The sequence below is a fragment of the Pecten maximus genome, chromosome 15 (genome assembly GCF_902652985.1).
Source record: "Pecten maximus chromosome 15, xPecMax1.1, whole genome shotgun sequence".
NCBI classification, from domain to species: Eukaryota; Metazoa; Mollusca; class Bivalvia; order Pectinida; family Pectinidae; genus Pecten; species Pecten maximus.
The window spans coordinates 32,949,640-32,974,120 of NC_047029.1; the positions used below are offsets into that span (position 1 = coordinate 32,949,640).

The 24,481-nt window shown below is 37.6% G+C and overlaps 2 protein-coding genes across 2 annotated transcripts; both read left to right on the forward strand.

Annotated features, from left to right (window-relative positions):
• The first annotated feature begins 16,278 nt into the window (after positions 1–16,278).
• On the forward strand, positions 16,279–17,085 carry LOC117343395. The gene has a single exon (XM_033905736.1). The coding sequence runs from the start codon at positions 16,279–16,281 to the stop codon at positions 17,083–17,085; it is 807 nt and encodes a 268-aa protein (XP_033761627.1).
• A 3,898-nt stretch (positions 17,086–20,983) lies between these two features.
• On the forward strand, positions 20,984–23,407 carry LOC117344403 (probable E3 ubiquitin-protein ligase MID2). The gene has a single exon (XM_033907147.1). It carries the CDS (start codon positions 20,992–20,994, stop codon positions 23,053–23,055), a length of 2,064 nt encoding a protein of 687 aa, XP_033763038.1. The 5' UTR covers positions 20,984–20,991; the 3' UTR covers positions 23,056–23,407.
• Positions 23,408–24,481: the final 1,074 nt, after the last annotated feature.

Sequence of the window (24,481 nt, forward strand, 5' to 3'; positions counted from 1 at the left end):
AAGTGGGGGAAATGGCTATAACTGTGCTGTATAGCAGTTTTGTGTTTCTAGTACTCACCTGTGGTATTGATGGTCACCATTGTTATAGAAATCAAATTCAGAGTAAACAATTATTAAATAATAAGGGACAACTGTTTAAATACTCAAATATGTTGTTCATCTGTTCTCTATGATTAATATATCTTTATGTAACCGGGTTGCCTAGACAGGATCCTTTGTAGTGAAAAACCAGAAGACAACCGGGTCGGGTTCGAGTTCTTTATTGATGAATATGAGGAATTGATGAATCAACGAATTTATTGACCCTCGACTATGGGTTGAGGGTCACCAATATAATTTTACATATAGTGTACACAGGATCAATGGTTTTGATACATTTCAATTGTAGCTGGAAATATGAAAAGTTTCCTAGAATCAGGAAAACCTCCAGCTGTCACCACAGCTCCTTTAATTCTGGCTAATACAAATATTTGACAAAGAACTTTCCCTCCAAAATATCTTAGCCAATAAAATTTAAGGTCAACTAAAAGGTCAGGTCAAGATAATACTGGACATTATATACATATATCATGTGCACAGGACATGGACAGTGCACCACTGGACAACACAAAGATAGACTTATCACATGACTGTGCATACATACCACACGTACAGGTAAAATCTATTTATAGCTTACAGACTCACAGGTAGTGTGAGTGAGCACTATATAGAGTATGTGTATACCTGCATGCAGAGTACCTACCAACTCTGCAACGCACACAGTAATATTGGATACATTAACTTGACCTGTAATAACAATACTTATAAAAATAGATAGCATTAAAACAAGCATATCATAGAATGTATAAAATCTTAATTGTAGCAATACTGAAATAGTTCACCTGGTCACATACACTCCCTCCTTTTGGAAGACGTCCTCGTCTGCATCCTTTTTCATCCATACACGGTTTTCCCCCAATTATGACGCTTAGTAACGCATCAGCTACCCTGTTTGATGCCGAGTCAAAAGTGCCTTCCTGTGCTAGGGACTTTATAAAATTGGCTCGGATCAACCAATCTGGCTCTGCTCTGGTACCTGCCATGACATATTCTCCAGTTCTCTGCCATGCAGGTGCCTGTCTGTGTTGACTGGACCTCCTGGTCTGAACTGCTTCCCTGAGCTCTATGGCAACCGGAACTTCCTCGTCCGTATCGCTGTCCGCGTGCGACGTTTCTGGTTGTCGTTTTCTTGGAGGGTTCCTTCTCGGCATTTTCCGTGGCAGTGGTTTGGGTGCTCTTGGTTCCTGTGATACCTGTGGGGGAAGTGAACCAATAGGGAGCAGGATGTTCCGGTGAAGTGTCTTGATCCGGCCTTCTCCATTATCCTGCTGTACGTCATATACTGGAATGTCCTGGTTAGGTTGCTTGAGGACGATATAAACATTGTCTTCCCAGCGCTTTGCAATTTTATGCTTGCCGTCCCATGCTACCACTTTTACCAGGACTCGGTCTCCCTCCTGTATTACAGCACCTCTTGTTTTCCTGTCATAGTACTTCTTCTGTTTCTCTTGTGCTTTCTGGTTGTACTCAGAGGCTATCCTGTATGCTTCCTTCAATCTTGCACGTAGTTCCCTTCCATAGCCTGATAAGGTGTTGGATTGCTGCTTAGTATCCACCCCAAAAACCAGGTCAATCGGCAGTCGTGGTTCCCTCCCAAACATCAAAAAGAATGGGGATTGGTTCGTTGTTTCATGGCGGGTACAATTGTAGGAATGTACCATATGTCCAACAAACTTCTTCCAATCGGCCTTCTCTATATTGGTCAGGGTTCGAAGCATGTCGAAAAGTGTCCTGTTAAATCTCTCGCACTGGCCATTACCCATCGGGTGGTATGGGGTGGTTCTGGATTTGGTGATCCCAGTTAATTGGCAAAGTTCATGGATGAGCTTTCCTTCAAAGTTAGCACCTTGGTCACTATGTATGCGTTTAGGCATCCCATAGTGCATGATGAAGTGATTAAATATGACGTCAGCTGTCGTCTTAGCTGTCATGTTTCTAGTTGGGATGGCCTGTGCATACTTGGTAAAATGGTCTGTAATGACCAAGATGTGTTGGAATCCTCCCTTAGATGTTTCAAGAGTAGTGAAGTCCACACATACCAACTCGAGTGGCTGGCTGGTCTTAATGTTCACAAGTGGGGCTACCTGCTTAGTATGGGCTTTTCTCGTAAGGCACCGACTACACCTGTTGCCAGATTCTTCTATGTCCAGGTACATGTTTGGCCAATAGAATCGGTCTCTCACTAATGAGATGGTCTGGTCACGAGCAGGATGTCCTATTTCATCATGAAGTCCTTGCAATACCTCTAGCTTCAATGCCTTAGGTATAACCAGTCTATAGGAAGGTCCTCCATCTCCTATTACCTCCTTATAGAGCATTCCCTCTCTAAGCTTCAGTTTCCCTCAGGCCTTATAGAGTGCGGCTTCTGTCCTAGGAACATCTTTCCACTTGGGCTTCACCCCTTTTCGAACATGCTCAATCCATGTGCCTAAAACAGGGTCCTCCAACTGTGTGGTCTTCAGTTCCGAGGCTGTCATCTTAGAGAAACTCAGACCTGGCGTATCCGCATCCTCAGCAGACTCTGGTAATGTGTGTGCCAAACACAAACTCTCCACATAGGGGTAATGACGTATAGCTTCACAGACTGCTCTCACTGCATCCGTCGATATGGTTTCCGGTAGCCTTGATAGCCCATCTACATCTGCATTGCTAGACCCTGGTCGGTATACAATGCTGAAATTGTAGTTTGCTAGGGCCGCTATCCATCTATGTCCTGTGGCATCGAGTTTTGCTGAGGGTAAGACATAGGTGAGAGGATTGTTGTCGGTCATTACTGTGACTGTGAAAGTTTGTCCATACAAGTAGTCGTGGAACTTTTCGCTGATTGCCCATTTAAGGGCGAGGAATTCCAGTGTGTGGGCTGGGTAGTTCCTCTCTGACTTACTCAAGCCTCTACTGGCATAGGCTATGACCCTCTTCCTCCCCTCCTGCTCTTGATAAAGCACAGCACTAGTGATGCATCTGTGTGGACCTCGAAGGGTTTCTGGAAGTTGGGATAGCCAAGGATTGGTGGGGACACTAAGGCTTTCTTGAGTGCTGTGAATGCATTCTCCTGCTCCACTTCCCATCTCCATTCCTTTACCGCTCCTACTTGCTTGGACTTCCCTTTCGGTGTCTTCCTAGGTGTAGGCATGAGGTCGGTAAGAGGTCTGGCAACTTTAGAGAAATCCTTTATGAATTTTCTATAATACCCAATGAAACCAAGGAACTGCCTCACTTCTTCTGGGGAGGTTGGGCGTGGCCATGACTTCACCTTCTCCACTTTTTCTGGGTCTGGTTCAACTGCGTCTGCGGAGACTATGTGGCCTACGTATTTGATCTTCTGCATGAAAAAGGCGCACTTACTGGGCGAAAGCTTGAGGCTAGACTCACGTAGTCGCTGTAGAACTTTCTCCATCCTCTCTAAATGTTCCTCATAGGTGTCCGAAAAGAATATGAGATCATCAAGATAGATAAAACAATATTTGAGGTGAAGGTCTCCTAAACACTCTTCCATGAGCCGCTGGTATGTCTATTGAACTCGTAGAAACCAAGTGCTCCAACGGTAAAAGCTGTTCTGGCCTTGTGTTGCTCATCTATCTCCAACTGGTGATATCCTGACTTCATGTCCAGCACGGTGAAATACTTATTTCCAGCTAAGGAGTCCAGGATATCGTCAATCCTTGGGACAGCATATGCATCCTTGATTGTTCGCTGGTTAAGCTGCCTGTAATCCACACACATGAGGAGTTTTCCATCTTTCTTTCTGCATAAGACAACATTGGAGGTCCAAGGAGAGTGCGACTTGCGGATAATCCCTGCAGCAAGTAACTGTTGGAGATGGCTCCTGACCTCATCAATCATCGAGGGTGGTATCCTTCGGTGTCGTTGCCTGAAAGGTATACCATCTGTTGCCTCAATCCGATGCTTGACGAGACGGGAATGCCCAATATCAAGATCGTCCTTTGAGAAGATGTCATCAAACTTACAGATGAGTTCTCTCCCCTTCAGCAGCTGCTCGGCCGTCAAGTCTTCTGTACTGATACTTACCGGTATATCATTAAGTTCTCCCAAATCCTTGTATTCCTCAGAGGTGGCCCTGATCGTCTCCACTGTAACTGGCTGGAGCTCACAAAGGAGTGCTTTTGACGATATGGTCACTGTCCGAGTACTAACATTGGAGATCTGAACTGGTATAAATCCGGTGGCATCCTGGTTGTATGGTATCAATGTGGGTGTAATGTCCAGGTCCTCCATAACTACTGCATTTGGTGTTGGTTGTAGGATTGCACAAACAGGTAAATATGGCAGCTTCTTATCCATGTATGCCTGTATGGTCATTGTAATGTTAGGCATGACAGTGATCCGTTTGGCCTCTGCTGACCTCACTAGCGCTAGTCGGTTGTCATTCCACTCCAGTTGCCTATCCCTTAGTAGGATACAACGGAATACCAAGTACCATGGGGTCCTCAGACTGGCTGTCTGTAAAAATCTCCTTCCAAGATGTTCCTGTAAATCATCCATGATAGCATTTAAAACGTTAGTATCTAGCAGTATAGGTACCGACGAGTTGTACCTACTATCCGGCACTACTAGAAATAAACAATGGTAATTGCTTTCCTTACCTGCGAGTAACGGGGTAATGCTAGCTTCTATGTACCCGAGGTACGGCAATGCTTCTCCATCTGTGCATTCCACATGTAGAACCATTCTCCAATGGTGTTATGGGCATATCCTTAAAATACATATTATAAAAAAAACTGTGGCTCAATGTCGATACGGCAGATCCTGTGTCCAAAAGGGCTCTCGTCTCTGTCCCTTCTACAACCAATGTTACCTCGTTCGGGTGTCCAATTAGGCCCCCAGTATCGCTGTGGCCTCTATCTTGCTCTGCCTTCTTGGTGTTTCCTTGTCTCCTTTCATTCTTTCTCCCTCCATCGTTATAGTTGTCCTGCCAGGCTCTAACCTTTGACACTTCTGTGCTTAACTGGTTGATCATGGCCTTCAGCTCCTGCATCTCTGATGCCTGGTCAGGGTTGTTGGAAGAGGTGTTGGCCATCTTGGCGACTGCTTTCCTGGATGACTTTGTCTACCCTTCGAACAGACGCTATAAGTTCATCGAAATCCTGAATGGTGTCATACTTGTGAGCGGTGAGCTGTCGAAGTTGTTTTCGTAGACCTTTCCAATAAATCTTTCTGAGTAACATATTGGCCTTTGATGGAACCACATACTCACCTTGCCTCATGGCTTTGGTGAAGAGCTGCTCTAGTCTACATCCCAATCTGGTGGCATCTTCATCCTCCTTCTGCTGTGCAGTGTAGACTATCTGCATCAAGTCGTCACACTTTGTTCGTCGGTCTTGTATATCCCATCAAGTTTGTCCAGGACTTCTGATAATGTGGCGTCATATCCAACTGTCATGGCTACTTGTCCTGCCTCTCCTTTCAAAGAGCGTATGACTGGCTGAAGGATCGTAGGCCTGGAATGCTGCCTATCCCGTAAATAGCCGTCGACCTCATAGCGCCATTGCTCGTAGGTAATATCCGTCTTACCTTTCTCGCCAGAGAATGTGGACAGGCGTGGCATCTGTTGATGGACTGTTACGGTCTGTGACGTCATTGGTATAGGCTCTGTCCTATGTTTATCAGGCTGCTGTCTGTCCAATAACTCTAACTTTTGTCTGGCGTATTCCAACATCCATAGTTCCAGATCAGCAGGAGAGTCAAACTTAGGTTTAACACCTAATCTAGAGAATGTGTCCAGTAGAGATGCCCCTTCCTCTGTGTGCTCCCTATCCTCCTCCTGCTGCTCCTCTGTCTTCTCAACAAGATCCGACATATCTAGGTACTTAGGATGTAGCAAGACTGACGCCAATAATAGTACTAGACAATAAAATTCTACAATGTGAACCCGAATCATAAACACACAAGTTCAAAGTCTGATAATGCCTGAATATTCAAGAAACGCAAATATATTTCACTGAAATAAAATGTTCAATTAGTATTAAAGAGGCACAGTAAAGTTCTAATCCAACAATGAGACAAGATGAAACAAGGGAGATAATTCAGTAAACCACGTCAAATTCTGAGTGACTGAAACAACCAATCTACATAACAACCTAGTCTGCGAAGGAACATTTAAATTAACATTTGACACAGAAAACCAAACATATAACACATGTAAACATAGCATGCATCATACATACACATAGTATAACACAGATATTAGTACAGTATCCGTACCAGTCGGGTCCTGTCAATAGCAAAGTCTCAACCTTTCCCAAAACTATCCCAAAGAATCCAATCCTCTATTCCTATCCAAAAACATAGAGCAGAAATAATAAAAAAAAAACAAAAATAGAAAAATAAAGTATAAAAAAAATAAAGTATGACAAAAAATATATATAGGCCTGCATAAAAATGCAGTTATAACTTCGTGGACCTCTAATCACTGAGCCCAAAAAACCAAGTCTAAACCGACCTAATATAATCTACATGCTTCTATAAAGTAGATGAGAAAATTCAAAAATCTAACAATCTACAATGTTAGAATGAGCAATAGAATAATAAAAAAAAATCTACAAAAGACTTTTTAAACACAGACACATACAGTAATAGGGCCGTTCAAAACATGATGGATAACTTGTCACATAAATGTCCAGTTCCACAAGTTCTTGCAGGTTGAACTCACAAACTCCCAACTTAATCACATGTAAGCAAAATTAGAAGAGTACCTTTGAACCGGAAGTGCATCATGGGGTCAAGGTAACATCCGGTACAAGTCAATCAACAACGTAGCATTACTTTGCAGATAAAGTTTTTTATCAAAGACGTCAATGTCAACCAATTCCACCTACCGTGTGTTGTATCTCATTGTCTTTGACGGCACGAATCAAGCGGCTCCTCCGAGGTCCATCATATGACACAAGTGATAAACCATGCACACTGCACTACTTCTCCTTTCGAAAATATAATTCCTATTACAGAATTCACAATGTAACACTCCGGTCACATCACAGGTGGTGTGCTAGTCCTACACAGATGGTGTGTTAGTCCTACACACAGGTGGTGTGCTAGTCCTACACACACAGGTGGTGTGCTAGTCCTACACACAGGTGGTGTGCTAGTCCTATACAGGAGGTGGTGTGCTAGTCCTACACACAGATGGTGTGTTAGTCCTACACACATAGGTGGTACTTGTGTGCTCCTCCCGGGTCCTCTCACTTGGAAGCCGAGTAACCTCGATCCGTTCGGTACCTACATGGGCGCCAATTTGTAACCAGGTTGCCTAGACAGGATCCGTTGTAGTGAAAAACCAGAAGACAACCGGGTCGGGTTCGAGTTCTTTATTGATGAATATGATAATTGATGAATTTATTGACCCTCGACTATGGGTTGAGGGTCACCAATATAATTTTACATATAGTGTACACAGGATCAATGTTTTTGATACATTTCAACTGTAGCTGGAAATATGAAAAGTTTCCAAGAATCAGGAAAACCTCCAGCTGTCACCACAGCTCCTTTACTTCTGGCTTATACAAATATTTGACAAAGAACTTTCCCTCCAAAATATCTTAGCCAATAAAATTTAAGGTCAACTAAAAGGTCAGGTCAAGGTCAAGTTAATACTGGATATTACATACATATATCATGTGCACAGGACATGGACAGTACATGCACCACTGGACAACACAAAGATAGACTAGTCACATGACTGTACATAAAATAATGTACATACCACCCGTACAGGTAAAATCTATTTATAGATTACATACTCACAGGTAGTGTGAGTGAGCACTATATAGAGTATGTGTATACCTGCATGCAGAGTACCTACCAATTCTGCAACGCACACAGTAATATTGGATACATTAACTTGACCTGTAATAACAATACTTATAAAAATATTAAAACAAGCATATCACAGAATGTTTAACACCTTAATTGTAGCAATACTGAAATAGTTCACCTGGTCACATTTACATAGGATTTAGATTTTATTTTCACATCGGGTTTTTATTCATAGTTCATAGGAGAGTTCAGAGGTCATTTAAACGTGATCTTTTTAATTTGTTAAGGATTTTCAAAGACTCAAATATATGAAATGGCGACACTTTTCGAAAAACTTTTGTCATGGCTTGCAGTAACATAAATAATCTTACTTTAGTTGACAGCATTTGTCAAAGTTTTATTTTTTATATGAACATATCAACCTAGTTGTCCCCCTTAACATGGAAACGAGCCAAACGATGTCCGTGTGTTGTGTACAGATGTAAAAACCAGGGAGAGCATTATCTTATTTCATCGGTTCGGAGGCTAAAATGTGTAAGTATATCCATATATTGACCTATATTAAACATTTTGGATGTTGGATTCTATTTTTTTCAACATTTAGTTTGGGAGAAGATTAAGAGAGGAAAGGTATGGAAGTTTCAGAAGTAATTATTACATATTAAATGAGTAAATCTTTAAATATCATTTTTCATAACTTACAATCCCATTATGGGTATATGGAAATCGAAAGTAGATTATTTTGTTAAAGTTGATGTTCAACAACGAAAAGTGGCTGGATATTATATATTTGCCTAAGTATAAGCAAACTATGCCTACTTTTACCACGGACTAAGCAATAGGTATGTTGTGTTTTTACACATTTACACATTAACATGTAAAGATTTTTCCAAAATATGTCCCAGCAGATATTAGTCATTTCCGACCCCAATATAACTAATTTTCTTCCGAAGCAATAATGAACCCATCTTCGATAAGATAAAGAAACTGGAAAGAATTCTACAGGAATTGATATAGAGTACATGTACTAACTGTAAGCAGATATTTTTCCAAAAAGGTGTAATTATTTGACTTGTCAATGTTCTGTCTTCAATTAATTTGTCTATATTTAGTAATATCGCTACTTAAAAAAGTGTAATTATCAAGCAACAGCTCTGTGGTCTATGATCAACCTTTTCATTATCAATTTTATGGTACAGTGTACATTGTATAAGATTATATTTAGAATTAAAAAATCTGTTACATGCATTGTAACTTCATATCAAGTACTGTGCATTGTAATTAATCAGTGTCATCTAAACACCTAATAAAAAAAAAACACGTATTAATGTGAATGAGCATATGAATGTACATGCACTTGATTTCTCCCGGAGTACTGCTTGAAATAATGTGTATATCTACATGATTTTTTTAAGAAAATAAGTATACTTATTATAATAAGCTTGTTTTGTACTTTCCACACAAAGGCAGGTCCTAGGTTGATGGTAATATTTAAAAAAATAATATGACGCAATGTTTGCATCTCCACCTTTATAATCAGAGATGTAAAATTGTAGATCCAAATTATACACGTGTATACGTACGTGTCTCGTATATATACATGTACATACTATACCTCTTCTCCATATGAATAATACTTGTAGCAATATATATATGAAATGACACTCATATTGTATACCTCATCGCGTTTCCTGGGGTTTCTTATTAATTATTTTCTTTTTAATGTATTCCAAAAGTAAATGATAGTTTAATATATCCAATGTAAATCCACGTGCACACTCAGTGTTACAAATCGGCGTGCCTGCTTTTATGCGTATGGCTATCATACTACTCTTATGAAAGTGCACACCTCTCAACTGAATATGATTACACTTAGTTATGTATATAGTCTCTCAAATGTAAGTTTAATTATTTATGTCATGTATTCATTATTGCTAATCTCTTTACTCAAAAGGAATTATCTGACCCATTGTTTGATACTTTGAAAATAATACAATCTAACTGTACTGAACAGTAAATGGTAAGCAAACTGAAACTTAGTTAAGCGTTTGAGAGACTATGATGATACTATATGATCGTGATCACTAGAGTGCTTTCACGTGGTCTGTATATAAATAGTTGTACGTTTTGTTTACAGTTTTGAAGATGTCCATCCATGTAAATAGCGGAATGTCTTCTATGATTTTTCATCCATGTATGGTAATTACTTGTATATATGTATTACTTTTGTGGACTTTGCCCACAAATCGCTTATTTTTTCACATTTTGTTTTATTATAACAATTTTAAGACTTGCCAATGTATCTCAATGTATACATTTTCACTCGTACAGGTACACACAAATACCAGCTGTATCACATGCCCTATCAAATATATTATATTTACATTCTGTGTTGCATTTGCCTATATATCGTTAGTAAACCAAATTGTATTCATGAGACTGTATACTACAATTTACAGTGATTCGGTCAGAGTAGGAATACAGCCCCAGGTGTTGCTGGTCAAAACAATGGCCGCCAGTTACTTTCGGCCTGGGGAGATTTCGAATGCTAGCATTTATTATCCACAACACAAAAAATAAGCAACTTCACAAGTTATGAGAATAATATTGTATAATTAAAACAAAATGTAGTCAACACAAAATAACTATAAGCGCCGTTCTTGATCTAAGAATTATCAAATTGTCAATGTCGTCACACTCACCGGGGCTCGTTTCCGAATTTTCAGAAATGTGAGACACGATAACATTAAAAGTCTAGTATTTATAAAAAATAATAAAATAAAAATCTTGTGAAAAATCGGGAGCATCGACATGGTTTCCGGTCGTGTATGTATATTAGATTTTAGTTTTGTGGTTATTCACTAATGTTAAAGGCCTACCTTACAAAATTGAGCCCCTGTGAAGTTGAAAAGTCGTCTGCTAAGATGCGACTGGTTAGACTTGAATCTGTTTCGAACGAAATATCTTTGGAATCGTTTTCATCTACTGTCAAGACGACTTTCATTTAGAATTTAAGAACTGATATTCTTCTGAAAATAATGTAAATCCAGTCGATAGAAACTGAAGTATTTCCGAGGAATCGAGTCTGTCCTGTGCAATACCCGTTCAAAGCCGCATCACTTCTAATTGTTAACCGTATAGCATTGCGCTGAAAAACGGCTTGGATTTTAAACAATCAGAAATTATGCAATTGTGAATAATTTGACGATATCTACAAACGTATATGAAATAGAAAATAAAGCCAAATTTGTGCAAAACCAATGTATGTGTTTGGTATTAATAACGACATGAGGGACTATATTAATCCTTCTGGAAGTTTCGGCTGTTCCGGTATTTGAACCTGATGACGTCAGTGATAGGGGGACCGGCAAATTTAAACGCGTCTTAAGCTACAGTAAATAAAAAAATTATGAATGTAAATATAAGCATTGAACTGTTACCAAATGGTAGTATACAGTCGATATGAATACAATTTGGGTGACAGATAAATATTTCATGTCGCCCTAACGGGCGACATTCTATTTATCTGTACTAAATCCAGGTCCCTTACACAACCTTGATATTTCCCACCTAAACATAAGATCACTAAGACATAAAATAGATATTATTGAAGCTGAATTATATGATAGTGACATTATCTGTCTAACTGAAACACATCTCACTCCTGAAATACATGATTCTGAACTAATGATTCAATCTTATTCTGAAAATATTCACAGACTAGACAGGAAAACTAGCCCCGGTGGTGGAGTTTTAATATATCATAAAGATATTATTGTTACTAAAAGAAGACATGATCTTGAACAAGATGAAGTTGAAATGTTATGGGTAGAGGTCCACATGGAATCTCGAAAATTTTTATTGGCTTGTTTATATCGACCGGAATCAGCAGTTAGATATTGGGACATTCTGGACACCATCATTGAAAAAACCATTAACACAAATCTTGACATAGTGATAACTGGTGATATCAATGTCAACATGCTTAATCGTCAACCTCATTCAAATCTGGCTAGAATGATGGCTAAATTTAACCTTCAAATCTCATAAAGGACCCTACTCGTATCACCCCAACTTCATCAACTTCAATTGATATTGTTTTTACTAATAATACAAGTCTGATTAAAATGCATCCGTACTTCCTCCAATATGTAGTGACCATTCACTGGTTCAATTCACTATCTCCTATTCAGTTTTCAAAAAACAATCTTATCGTAAAAAAATCTTTATATATCAAGATGATGATTTTGATAAGATGAACAGACATATTTTAGAGAAGGATTGGGATAATTTAATCAATATACATGATACGAATGAATTTAATAATATTTTATGTAATACTGTAAATGATTTAATCAGTGAATGTGTACCAAGTAAATATGTTACAGTTAGACCAAATGATAAGAAATGGATGACTAATGATATCAGATTACTTATAAGACAAAGAAATAGAGTTCATAGGAAAGCAAAAACTACTAATTCCATGCACCATTGGGAAAATTATAGAATTAAGAGAAATGAAATTATTACTAAGATAAGAGAAGCAAAAAACACATATATTGAAAATTTACAAAAGCCACTTTCTGATAAATCTATTCCCCCCAATAAATGGTGGAAAATTGCAAGAAATGTTCTTAATATTAATAATAAATCTACATCTATTCCCCCACTATTACACAACAACACTTTTATACAACATCCATTTGACAAAGCTGAGTGTTTAAATAAATATTTTGTTTCCATATCAACAACATCAGCAAATACTGGTCCAATTCCAGAAATTATCCAGAATTCCCCCAATTCCATTGACAACATTATTATAACACAGCAGGATGTAAAAGATCAGTTATTCCTCTTAAATAGTAACAAACCTGCTGGACCAGACAATATGATTCCTAAAGTCATAAAAAATCTACTATCATCTATATATGTACCTCTTACTCTTTTATTCAACAAAACTCTTGAAACAGGTGTAATCCCACTTAGCTGGAAAATGGCAAATATTAATGCTATCTTTAAAGGTAAAGGATTAGTCAATGAGGTATCTAACTATAGACCAATTTCTGTAACATCATGTTTTAGTAAAATGTTAGAAAAGATTATTTTTAAATACTTATATAATTACCTCACCACTTATAAAATTATCACTAAACATCAGTCTGGCTTTACACCCAATGACTCTACTGTAAATCAATTATTGTCTATCTACCATACCATTGTTAAATGTCTTGATCAAAACAAAGAAATTAGATACATATTTTGCGATATGGGTAAGGCATTTGACAGGGTTTGGCATGATGGTCTGCTTTACAAGCTGGAGTTATATGGTATTAAAGGTAATCTTTTAAACTGGTTTAAAAAAAATTATTACACAGAAAACAGAAAGTTCAAACTGAAGATTTTGTATCGACATTTGACCCTGTTCAAACTGGGGTTCCTCAAGGCTCAGTCCTCGGACCACTGATGTTTTTAATCTATATTAATGATATTGTTGACTGTGTTTCTAATAAGATAAAACTATTTGCAGATCACACCTCTCTGTATGGTATATGTGATAATAACCCCATTGAAATAGCTTAAAGTCTCACTAATGATTTAATTAATATCAAACAATGGGCTAATAAATGGGATATTAAATTTAATCCTGCTAAGACAGAATCAGTTATATTTTCTAGAAAAAATAATAAAGATCACCCTGCTGTAAATTTTTATCATGAACCAGTTACTGCAAATAAATTACATACACACCTTGGTCTAACACTCAGTGATGATGCCAAGTGGAACCAACACATTTCTAATATATATGATAAAGCTTCAAAAAGAATAAACATTTTAAGATTATTAAAAACTAGAATTGATAGGAAGTCTCTAACAACCATATATACATCCTACATTAGGCCAATTATTGAATATGCCGATGTTGTTTGGGATAACTGTTCACAAATACAAAAAAATCTCTTAGAATCAATTCAATTAGATGCTGCTAGATTAATTACTGGTTTACGCAAAGGTACTTCACATGAAAAACTATATGCAGAATTAGGGTGGGAATCATTGAGTTGCAGAAGGCAAAAACACCAACTTATCTTAATGTTCAAAATATTAAATAATGAAACCCCAGATTACTTAAGAGAAATTATTGAACCATATATTCATGAATAAACCTTGGTTAGATATCCACTCCGTACAGTTCGATTATTTGACCCCCCTTTATGTCGTACAGTAACTTATTTAGAAAGTTTTTTCCCATCCATGTTAAATGAAATGAATAGACTCGCTCCTGAAATCAGTAATATTCACTCTACTAATCAATTTAAAAAACTTTTAAATAACAATCACCATATTATATCCACTACAACTGATGTATTTAAATATTCTGGCCGGCGTGATATAAACATTATTCTATGCCAATTAAGAAACAACGTAAGTAATCTAAATTACGACCGTTTTAATTATCATCTAATTGAATCTCCAATGTGTCAATGCAATCAATCTGTGGAAACTATATCACATTATTTCTTTGAATGTAATTTATATCAAAATTATATTTAAATCATCCACATCATAATAATTTATGTACCAATGTCATTGTCAATGGATGTACTCTTTGTAATAATATTCAAAATTTTAGCATCTTGACACATGTCTCAAATTTCATCCTGCAATCAAAGAGATTTTGAAATCATGTCTGATGTATAATGATCTAATATTTTTAATATTTCTTTTTAACCCCTGGTGACTCCAATTATACAGCAATATAATTAAATAGACATCTAAATACATGTTTAGAATATGTAATATGAAATTGAGTGAACAATGTCTATTTATTCTTGATTACCAAATATACCAATCTAATTAAAATCTAGATGGTCATTCTCACTACGTTACATGAACATCTAACAACATCCCATTAGGGGTTACGTCAGGGTGACCTTTTGGATTAGCCAATCAAATGACTACTTCCAGAATCTTGGAAGTGATTTTTATGTCCGAATTAGCATGACTACCTAGAGTGCATAGCTTGTATTATCTGTCAATTTGTTTCAAGTCATTTCGTCCCATAAAGCATATTGCTTTATACTGTGTCGAAATAGTTTGCTTCAGATGTATGCTGTGACGAAATGTTTTGCTTCGACAAAATGCCAATTCGCCCTGAAATTGAAATACACCCATCTCAGAGGTCATCAGAACGTGACCCCTTATGGGATGTTGTTAGATGTTCATGTAACGTAGTAATAATGACCATCTAGATTTTAATTAGATTGCAAATATACTTGATTAATGTAATAATGAACTCTGGGCAGTCTATTAACAATTTATCTTCTGTTAATCTATTTTATCTATAACCTTATTTGTTTGTGCTTATATGTAAAGTAAGTGAGGTAATTCCTATAAAGGTCTTTTTGAAACAATCATTTTATTTTCAAGAGTTGGTGTAACTCTACTAACTTAATATGTTTCTATAGGATGAAATTGAATTTTGATCCTCTTCAGTGGATGGCTTGTGTGTTAAACATATGGACTTTATGGCCTGTATCTGTTTGGGGAATAAACTCAATATCATCATATATATACACCTACTTTACAAAATACACTACGTTTAATATTCATTTAGTAAATAATAAATCAATTAGCTAAACTAAATATCCTAAGGGTTACTATTTAATGTTAAAATTAATAAATCCTTGTAATTATTAAGGAATTACCTCCCCTGATACCCTCACCAACCTTCCATATATGTATATAGGTCTATGTTTGTTTACCATCTGTTAATTATAAGGAAAGGACTAAGATAGGCTATGCCTGATGTCCAATCCTATTGACTTAACATCATGTCAATAAAATATGTTGAATTGAAAAAAAAAAATAAAAAATCTGTGGCACTGATGAAAGACTCTTGAAATGATTTTAAGTTTTCGTTCTTAACTTGCAGATACACCAAAAATAGTCATGGAGGAGGCTCATATAGACATTCGATCCTTCAAATGTCTGCTATTTCTCCAGGAATGTAACACACCCCGACAGCTACCATGCTTTCATACGTTTTGTACGGTTTGTTTAAACACCTTTATAAATTCTGAATACGTCACAGAAGATAACAGGTCGTACTTCCCCTGTCCGGTATGCGAAAGTCCGTGTTACCCTCACGACAAGGATGCTCCCGTTAGTTCTTGGGGCCGTTCGTTTTCTGGCAATCAGCTGTTCGCTTCCGCAATGTACTAGGAGACGGTAACTGGTGATATATTCTGCCACGGATGTCTAACTGACGACGAAGAGAACTTTGCTTCCTTCTGGTGTAAAACTTGTTCGGAAACTTAGTGTCAGCCATGTCGCGTTGCACACCGACGAAGCAAATTACTTTCGACGAACAAAGTCATTGCCATAGACGAGGTTTCTAAGACGGATATGCGCATGCCTGTATTCATTGACAACACGTGTCCTCGTCATACGGGGAAGACGATCGAAGTATACTGCCACGACCACAACGCCTTATGCTGTGTTCTGTGCTTGACACTGTCACATAGAAGGTGTACGCAGGTCAGTAGCCTTGAAGATACTACAAAGATGTTCTCACTTGATGTCATCGAATGTGAGTTAGGCAAGATGAAGGACGAGTCAAAAACGATTGTTGAAGAGGACGAAAACAAACTGACCACTCTCGAGGCTGACTACGAGAAAATGACCAGTAACGTGGCCAGGATGATAAAGAAAGCTCAGGATAAGCTGGATGGTCTCCACAAACGTTTTCAAACCGGTTTAGATGTAACATACCGACGTCATCGAGAAAGTCTACATGAACGCTTACGCACTAATATGATATTTCAAGCAAACATTGAAAACACTAACCAACTGATGAGGGTGGTAAAAGGAAAAAGTCCTGACACTGGAACATTTATTGTAACGGAACAATCCAAGACACAACTCCTAAGTCACGTGTGGCGTTTACAGCAGAGGACTGGAGACAAACACAATACTTTTGAATTGAAGATCGGGTATGACGACGTATTAGAGAAGGTCGTCAACGTGATGTCAACTGTGGGAAGATTAGAAGTCTCCTCTTCATTGTCATCGTCATCACAAGACTCCCTCAAATCCATCAGACAAACCATTGACACACTCCAGGCAACATCGTCCGTGACATCGTTTTCCGAATCAACGTCCTCCTCGGACATGCTGAGTGATGTAGGACGCGGGCAGTTCCATCTTCATTAGTAGCGCCCCGTTTTGGCGCGTGGACTGGGTCTTTATCTCTGGTCAAGTCTGTACATAAAGGTTCCATCGGTGGCCCAATGAATCCATGGCTGACAGGAGGGGTATTTATTGAAGGAAAGGGTCTACTCGTTATAAACTTCCAAAACAAACAACTTTTACTGTTTGATGATAGTTATGAGTATATCAGGCATTTTGATGTGGATAACCTTCCTATTGATATCAAACATGGATTTGAACCGAATGAGTTACTAATAACACTGATGGGTAGGTCAGTCATTAGGTGTACATTTCGGGATGGTGTCCTTACCACTGTCGACAGGATAAGAAGTTATCCAAGTCAATGGGGTATAGATACTCTGGGAGATAACATATTGCTCGGGGCTTTAGGTTCTGTAAAGATTTCAACATCTGACTTTAAGCAGGTAGCCTCTATACCTTATTGCGGTAACAATACCTTCGTCGCCGCATCACCGAATGGACTATTTTACCACAGAGATGAAGACGTCATCGTGTCTCGGTCACATTAAGGGACGGAGGTGTTCCGGCATATGTGCAAAGGTATCAAAGAGCCACGAGGAATTGTTGTTGATCAGGATGGTAATGTATACGTGTGTGGAATGAAATCGGGAGACATACACTTGATATCACATGACGGCTTCAAGGATCGAATCCTTCTCCCAAGAATATGTGGAATCACTCAACCGTACGCTGTAGTTCTCCATCCAACAAGACAGGAGATCATTGTGACATCATGGCGGGAAAACGTGGCGTTTGAAGTGTACAAGTTTTGTGACCAGTGATTGGTGTTACTACACTGACTATCGAAATGTTTCATATGATTTCTATAATGGGTGTTTTACGAGAAATAAATACAATTCAAGTCACTGCATTCTACTTCATATAAGTTACGGACATTGTTTTGTGCTGTGGTATCAATAATTTTTTCTTCATCGACTATTCAGTGTGTAATAGGCAATCAAATGCATAAAGCTTGAGTATAAATATATGTCATGTAGGATTGACGAAATTAAAATAAGTTTCTACTAACATCTTATTTGTTTCAAATTATTCATCCGATTGTTAACGTGACGAAATAATTTTTCCCTCACCTGTAATGGGAAACGTAATAATAGTTTTACAGAATATCACTTTCTGTGTGTACTTGTATGACTTATCATTTATCTGTATCAACATAGAAAAGGTCTGTCTCCAGAGAAGTCAGAATTAACCTTTAAATATAACTTGAACTTCTATTACATATTTGGTTTGGGTTTTGAATTTCGACAGCTATGGTCTTTGACTCGTATGTGAGGGATACATGCGTGTAGTAACTGTTTGTGTGTTTGGCGGAGACTACAGTATGTCCGTGCGTGTCTCTTTGTGATAGCGGGGAATTTATCTCTGATTTAATTTTTGATCTCAAAATGTATTATTGTTAACATAACAAGGATAATGCAAATAGGTATAACATAGAAAATAAATCAGTACAGACAACTATTCCTGTGGCAGAGGAATTAGTTGAAATTTTTTTTTTTTTTTTTTTTAAATCTTAAATTTTTTTTAACATGTAAATTTAATACGTAGTTAATACGTAACTTGTTAAAATAAGCTGGTCAGATTATCCCCCTCACATATAAATTGCTTATATGATTACATATATTACATATATAATTACTTTTATAAGTATAAGACAGCTACTGATTTTTTTCTCCTCCCTTTCAATTTAAATCCTCTGTCTTTTTGTGAATCGTCTACTGGCGCTTTTTTCCGCATTGTTTTATTTTACTTATATACTATTATTATCCACGCATACAGCCTCAAGCACCATATGGACTCCCCGGACCATATATACATCCAGCCAAGCCCGGCAAAATCATTAAGTACTGTACCTTACGGCAGCAGTGACGTCCTGGACTGTCGGGTGTAACTGGTGGTCTTAGACCCGGGGTCCATAACAGACAAAATATATACCGCCCCTATTTGACCACCAATCTACAAACAATAATTTCGCTTTTGAACATACATACATATATACCCATATTTTTTTGTAAAGATAACTAACATACATATAAAGATAACTTTTTATTTAATTATAAAGTTAGCCTCTTGGCTCCCTTCGGTCGCCCTCCCACGACAAGAAAACTATAACTTGGAAATATTTCTGCACCACAATAGAGCGACTGGCGTACATGGGCTTGCCCAAAACGCTACACCCCATTATTTGTTCTATAAACGTTTACAGGAGTTCGATTATAATTATCAGTCGATACCACAACACAATTGGCAGTAATCCATGAAATGAGTAAGTGGTAGGACAATGCAAGAAATATCGTATGTATAAGCTGAAACGCCGAAATGGCAGCTCCGAATGTATGTTCGCCAGGGAGTTGAGAAAGACATTGGCCGGAAAAGAATTTGTGAAACACTTTAAGGCGGTTATGTTGCTGTGATATAACTGTATATAAAATTTCAAGCTATTATCATCATTATAAATGCACCTATTGAAATCTTCTGTTGATTCATTTTGTTTTCATCTTCATTTGAGATTAAGATTTTGTTTTTCACATCGGGTTTCTCTTAATATATCATAGGAGAGGTCAGAAATAATTAAAAAATATCTAATTAGTTTCTTAAGGCATTTCAAAGAGCCTCAATTATATGAAATATCGGCACTTTTCACTTTTCGTTACACATTCGTCTTGGCTTGTAGTAACACAGGTAATATAATTTTTAGTTGAAAGCATTTGTTGAAATTCAATCATCGATTTTTGATTGGAACATATTTACTCCGTGTTGTCTCCCTTAGCACGGAAACGAGGCGCACAAAGTGTCATGCAGACGTCTGTTCTTAGGAAAAACGGTGTAAGTATATCCATATATAGGCATTTATTCAACACAATAGATGTTGGTTGTTTGTTCTTCTTTTGTTTTATATACAGTAATGTGTAAGATTATAAGATTGTCTGTGTAGTCAACAGCATCAACTGAAAATACATTAATTCTCACGGTTTCTACTGAGGACCAAAATCGCGTTTGTTTGCACACCCATGTACAACGTGTTTTGTTTTATATGACGTCTTAGATAAGATTAAAACATTTCAATTAATTGTGATGTATGTGTTTGTATACCGTTGTGGAACAGGTGTCTGTACCGGAAGTGGAGTGAATCTTTAAACGTCTGTTGTTTTTTAATGTACAATCCTGTTATACGTATATGGAAATCGAAAGTACAGACAAGGGTTTCCCGTGTAAATTTATTGTTTTTTATTGATGATCAACAACGATTAGTTGTTGGATATCAGACCTATGTTTCACTTAAGTTTAAACAATTTATGGCTATTTTAACCACAGAATAAGCAAAATCTACTCGTTTACACAGGCAAATGTTTGCCAGATACCAATGTTTACAAAAATATGTCCCAACAGTTACCAGCCAACTCCGACCTCAAAATAACTAATTACACTCCTAAGCAATAACGAATTCATATTTGTTTTAAATACAAATGTACTTTAAAAAGGTAATATGGTTATAATGGCAACATACATTTCTATTATGTTTTCTAAAGAAACTGGAAGGAAACCTACAAACGCTAATATTCTAGAGTACATATACATACTGTTGGCAGATATTTTCATACAAAACCCCAACAATATAATAATTCAATTATTTGACTTGTCAATGTCCTATCTTCAAGCGATTTGTCTATATTTTGCAACACCACTAAACGTTATATCTTACACTTAATTATAAAGTAATCGTTCTGTGGTCTTTGATCAAACTTGTCGTTGTTAAGTTTATGGCATATTGTAAAACATGATATTTATAATTAATCAGTAGAAATTATAAAACACTCGTGAAATGATTTATGTTTTCGATTTTTACTTGCAGACACAACAACAATTGTCATGGCGGAGGCTCGTATAGACAATCAAACCTTCAAATGTCTGATATGTCTCCAGGAATGTAACATACCCCGACAGCTACCATGTTTTCACACGTTTTGCACGGGTTGTTTGGACACCTATATAAATTCTGAATACGTCACAGAAGATAACAGGACGTACTTCCCCTGTCCGGTATGCGAAAGTCCGTGTTACCCTCAAAACAAGGATGCTCCCGTTAGTTCTTGGGCCGGTTCGTTTCTTCGGAACCAGCTGTTCGCTTCATCAACGTATAAAGAGACAGAATCAGGTCAGACATTCTGCCACGGATGTCTAGCTGACGACGAAGAGAACATTGCTTCCTTCTGGTGTAAAACATGCTCGGAAGCCTTGTGTCAGCCATGTCGCGTTGCACACCGACGAAGCAAATTACTTTCGACTCACAAAGTCATTGCCATAGACGAGGTTTCTAAGACAGATATACGCATGCCTGTATCCATTGACAACACGTGTCCTCGTCATACGGGGAAGACGATCGAAGTATACTGCCACGACCACAACGCCTTATGCTGTGTTCTGTGCGTGACACTGTCACATAGAAGGTGTACGAATGTCAGCAGCCTTGAAGATACTACAAAGATGTTCTCACTTGATGTCATCGAATGTGAGTTAGGCAAGATGAAGGACGAGTCAAAAACGATTGTTGAAGAGGACGAAAACAAACTGACCACTCTCGAAGACGATTACCAGAAAATGACCAGAAATGTGGCCATGATGATCAAGAAAGCGAAAGATAAGCTGGATGATCTTCACAAACGTTTTCAAACCGGGTTAGACGTAACATACCGACGTCATCGAGAAAGTCTACATGAACGCTTACGCACCAATAGGATATTTCAGGCAAACATTGAAAACACCAACCAACTGATGAGGGTGGTAAAAGAAAAAAGTCCTGACGTTGGTACATTTATTGTAACGGAACAATCCAAGACACAACTTCTAAGTCACGTGCGGCGTTTACAGCAGAGGACTGGAGACAAGCACAATACTTTTGAATTGAAGATGATATATGACGACGTATTAGAGAAGGTCATCAACGTGATGACAACTGTGGGAAGATTAGAAGTCTCCTCTTCATTGTCATCATCATCACAAGACTCCCTCACATCTATCAGACAAATCATTGACACACTCCAGGCAACATCGTCCGTGACATCGTTTTCCGAATCAACGTCCTCCTCGGACATGGTGAGTGATGTAGGACACGTGGCAGTTCCATCTTCATCAGTAGCGCCTCGTATTGACGTGTGGACTGGGTCTTTATCTCTGGTCAAGTCTGTACATAAAGGTGCCATCGGTGGGTCAATGACTCCATGGCTGACAGGAGGGGTATTTATTGAAGGAGAAGGTCTACTCACTACAGACTACAAAAACAGAAAACTTTTACTGTTTGATGATAGTTATGAGTATATCAGGCATTATGGTGTGGCTAATCGTCCTATTGATATCACACGTGGATTTCAACCGAATGAGTTACTAATAACACAAATTGATAGGTCAGTCATTAGGTGTACATTTCGGGATGGTGTCCTTACCACTGTCGACAGTATAAGTAGTTATCCAAATCAATGGGGTATAGATACTCTGGGAGATAAGATACTGATCGGGACTGAAAGTTCTGTCGAGATTTTAACTTCAGACTTTAAACAGGTGTCGTCCATACCTAAACGCGGTTACAACATATACGTGCCCGCATCACCGAAAGGACTATTTTACCACAGAGATAAAGACGTCATCGTATGTCGGTCACATGATGGGAAGGAAGTGTTCCGGCATATGTGTAAAGGTATCAAAGAGCTACGAGGAATTGTTGTTGACCAGGATGGTAATGTATACGTGTGTGGAATGAAATCGGGAGACATACACCTGATATCACATGACGGCTCAAAGGATCGAATCCTTCTCCCAAGAATGTTTGGAATCGCTCGACCGTACGCCATACTTCACCATCCAACAAGACAGGAGATCATTGTGACATCATGTCGGGAAAACGTGGCGTTTAAAGTGTACAAGTTTTGTGACCAGTGATTGGTGTTACTACACTGACTATCGAAATGCTTTCTGTGATTTCTATAATGGGTGTTTTACGAGAAATAAATACAATTCAAGTCACTGCATTCTACTTCATATAAGTTACGGAAATTGTTTTGTGCTCTGGTATTAATAATTTTTTCTTCATCGACTATTCAGTGTGTAATAGGCAATCAAATGCATACAGCTTGAGTATAAATATATGTCATGTAGAAATGACGAAATTAAAATAAGTTTCTACTAACATCTTATTTGTTTCAAATTATTCATCCGATTGTTAACGTGACGAAATAATTTTCCCTCACATGTAATGGGAAACGTAATAAAAGTTTTACAGAATATCACTTTCTGTGTGTGCTTCTATGACTTAAAATATAACTTGAACTTCTATTACATATTTGGTTTGGGTTTTGAATTTCGACAGCTATGGTCATTGACTTGTATGTGAGGGATACATGCGTGTAGTAACTGTTTGTGTGTTTGGCGGAGACTACAGTATGTCCGTGCGTGTCTCTTTGTGATAGCAGGGAATTAATCTCTGATTTAATTTTTGATCTCAAAATATATTATTGTTAACATAACAAGTATAATGCAAATAGGTAAAACATAGAAAATATAAGTTATGTATTGACTAAAGGGATTATACAACAGACTAAGACTATACAAGACTTTTCCTATAAGTTCCTATAGAATCGATTCCGGATTTATAGTGTTACCTGATTGAAATACACTGCCGAGGACATGTTGGAGACTCCATGGCTAACAGGAGGGACATTTATTAAAGGCGACAGTCTTCTTACAGACTTTAACAACAAAAGACCGTTCGATGATAACTATGATTATATCAGACAGTATGATGTAGAAAGTGTCGCTATTGATATTACATGTAGAACTAGAACAACCTATATAACACGTTATGCTGTTCTATGCTTTGATAGTTTTGATGTGTTCTTACAGTTTCCAAATTATGCAAATTATCTAATCTTTGAAAGAGGATTAAAATACCGTTGTTGAAGAGCAATGTACATAACAGATGCAGTATAAGGTATTCCATTCAAGAATTCACTATTCGATATCCAGGACAAGTCACGGGGCTCAAGCATTTACCAAAGTAACTTTTTCTCGGCGTGCAGACATAAATAGTTGGACACACTATGTGAAGTAATTTTTGAAAAATAGGGAAAAAATGGGTGATAGATACCTCTCATTTTATTTCGCCACAAAACTTCCCTCAGCTGCACAATTTTACATAAACATAAAGTTAAATATTCCGCTAAATTATTAAGATTTTGAATGGTGCATAGCTCGACATATGACAATTAACATTTAGAATTATTCAGATTTATAATAAACAATCAGAACATGAATTTTGAGTAGCTCGTTTTGCGACATTCAACATCCAGAATCATTCAAAATTTAAATG

Coding starts and splice junctions, on each gene's coding strand:
- LOC117343395 (XM_033905736.1), top strand. CDS start 16,279: ATGCGCATGCCTGTATTCATTGACAACACGTGTCCTCGTCATACGGGG.
- LOC117344403 (XM_033907147.1), top strand. CDS start 20,992: ATGGCGGAGGCTCGTATAGACAATCAAACCTTCAAATGTCTGATATGT.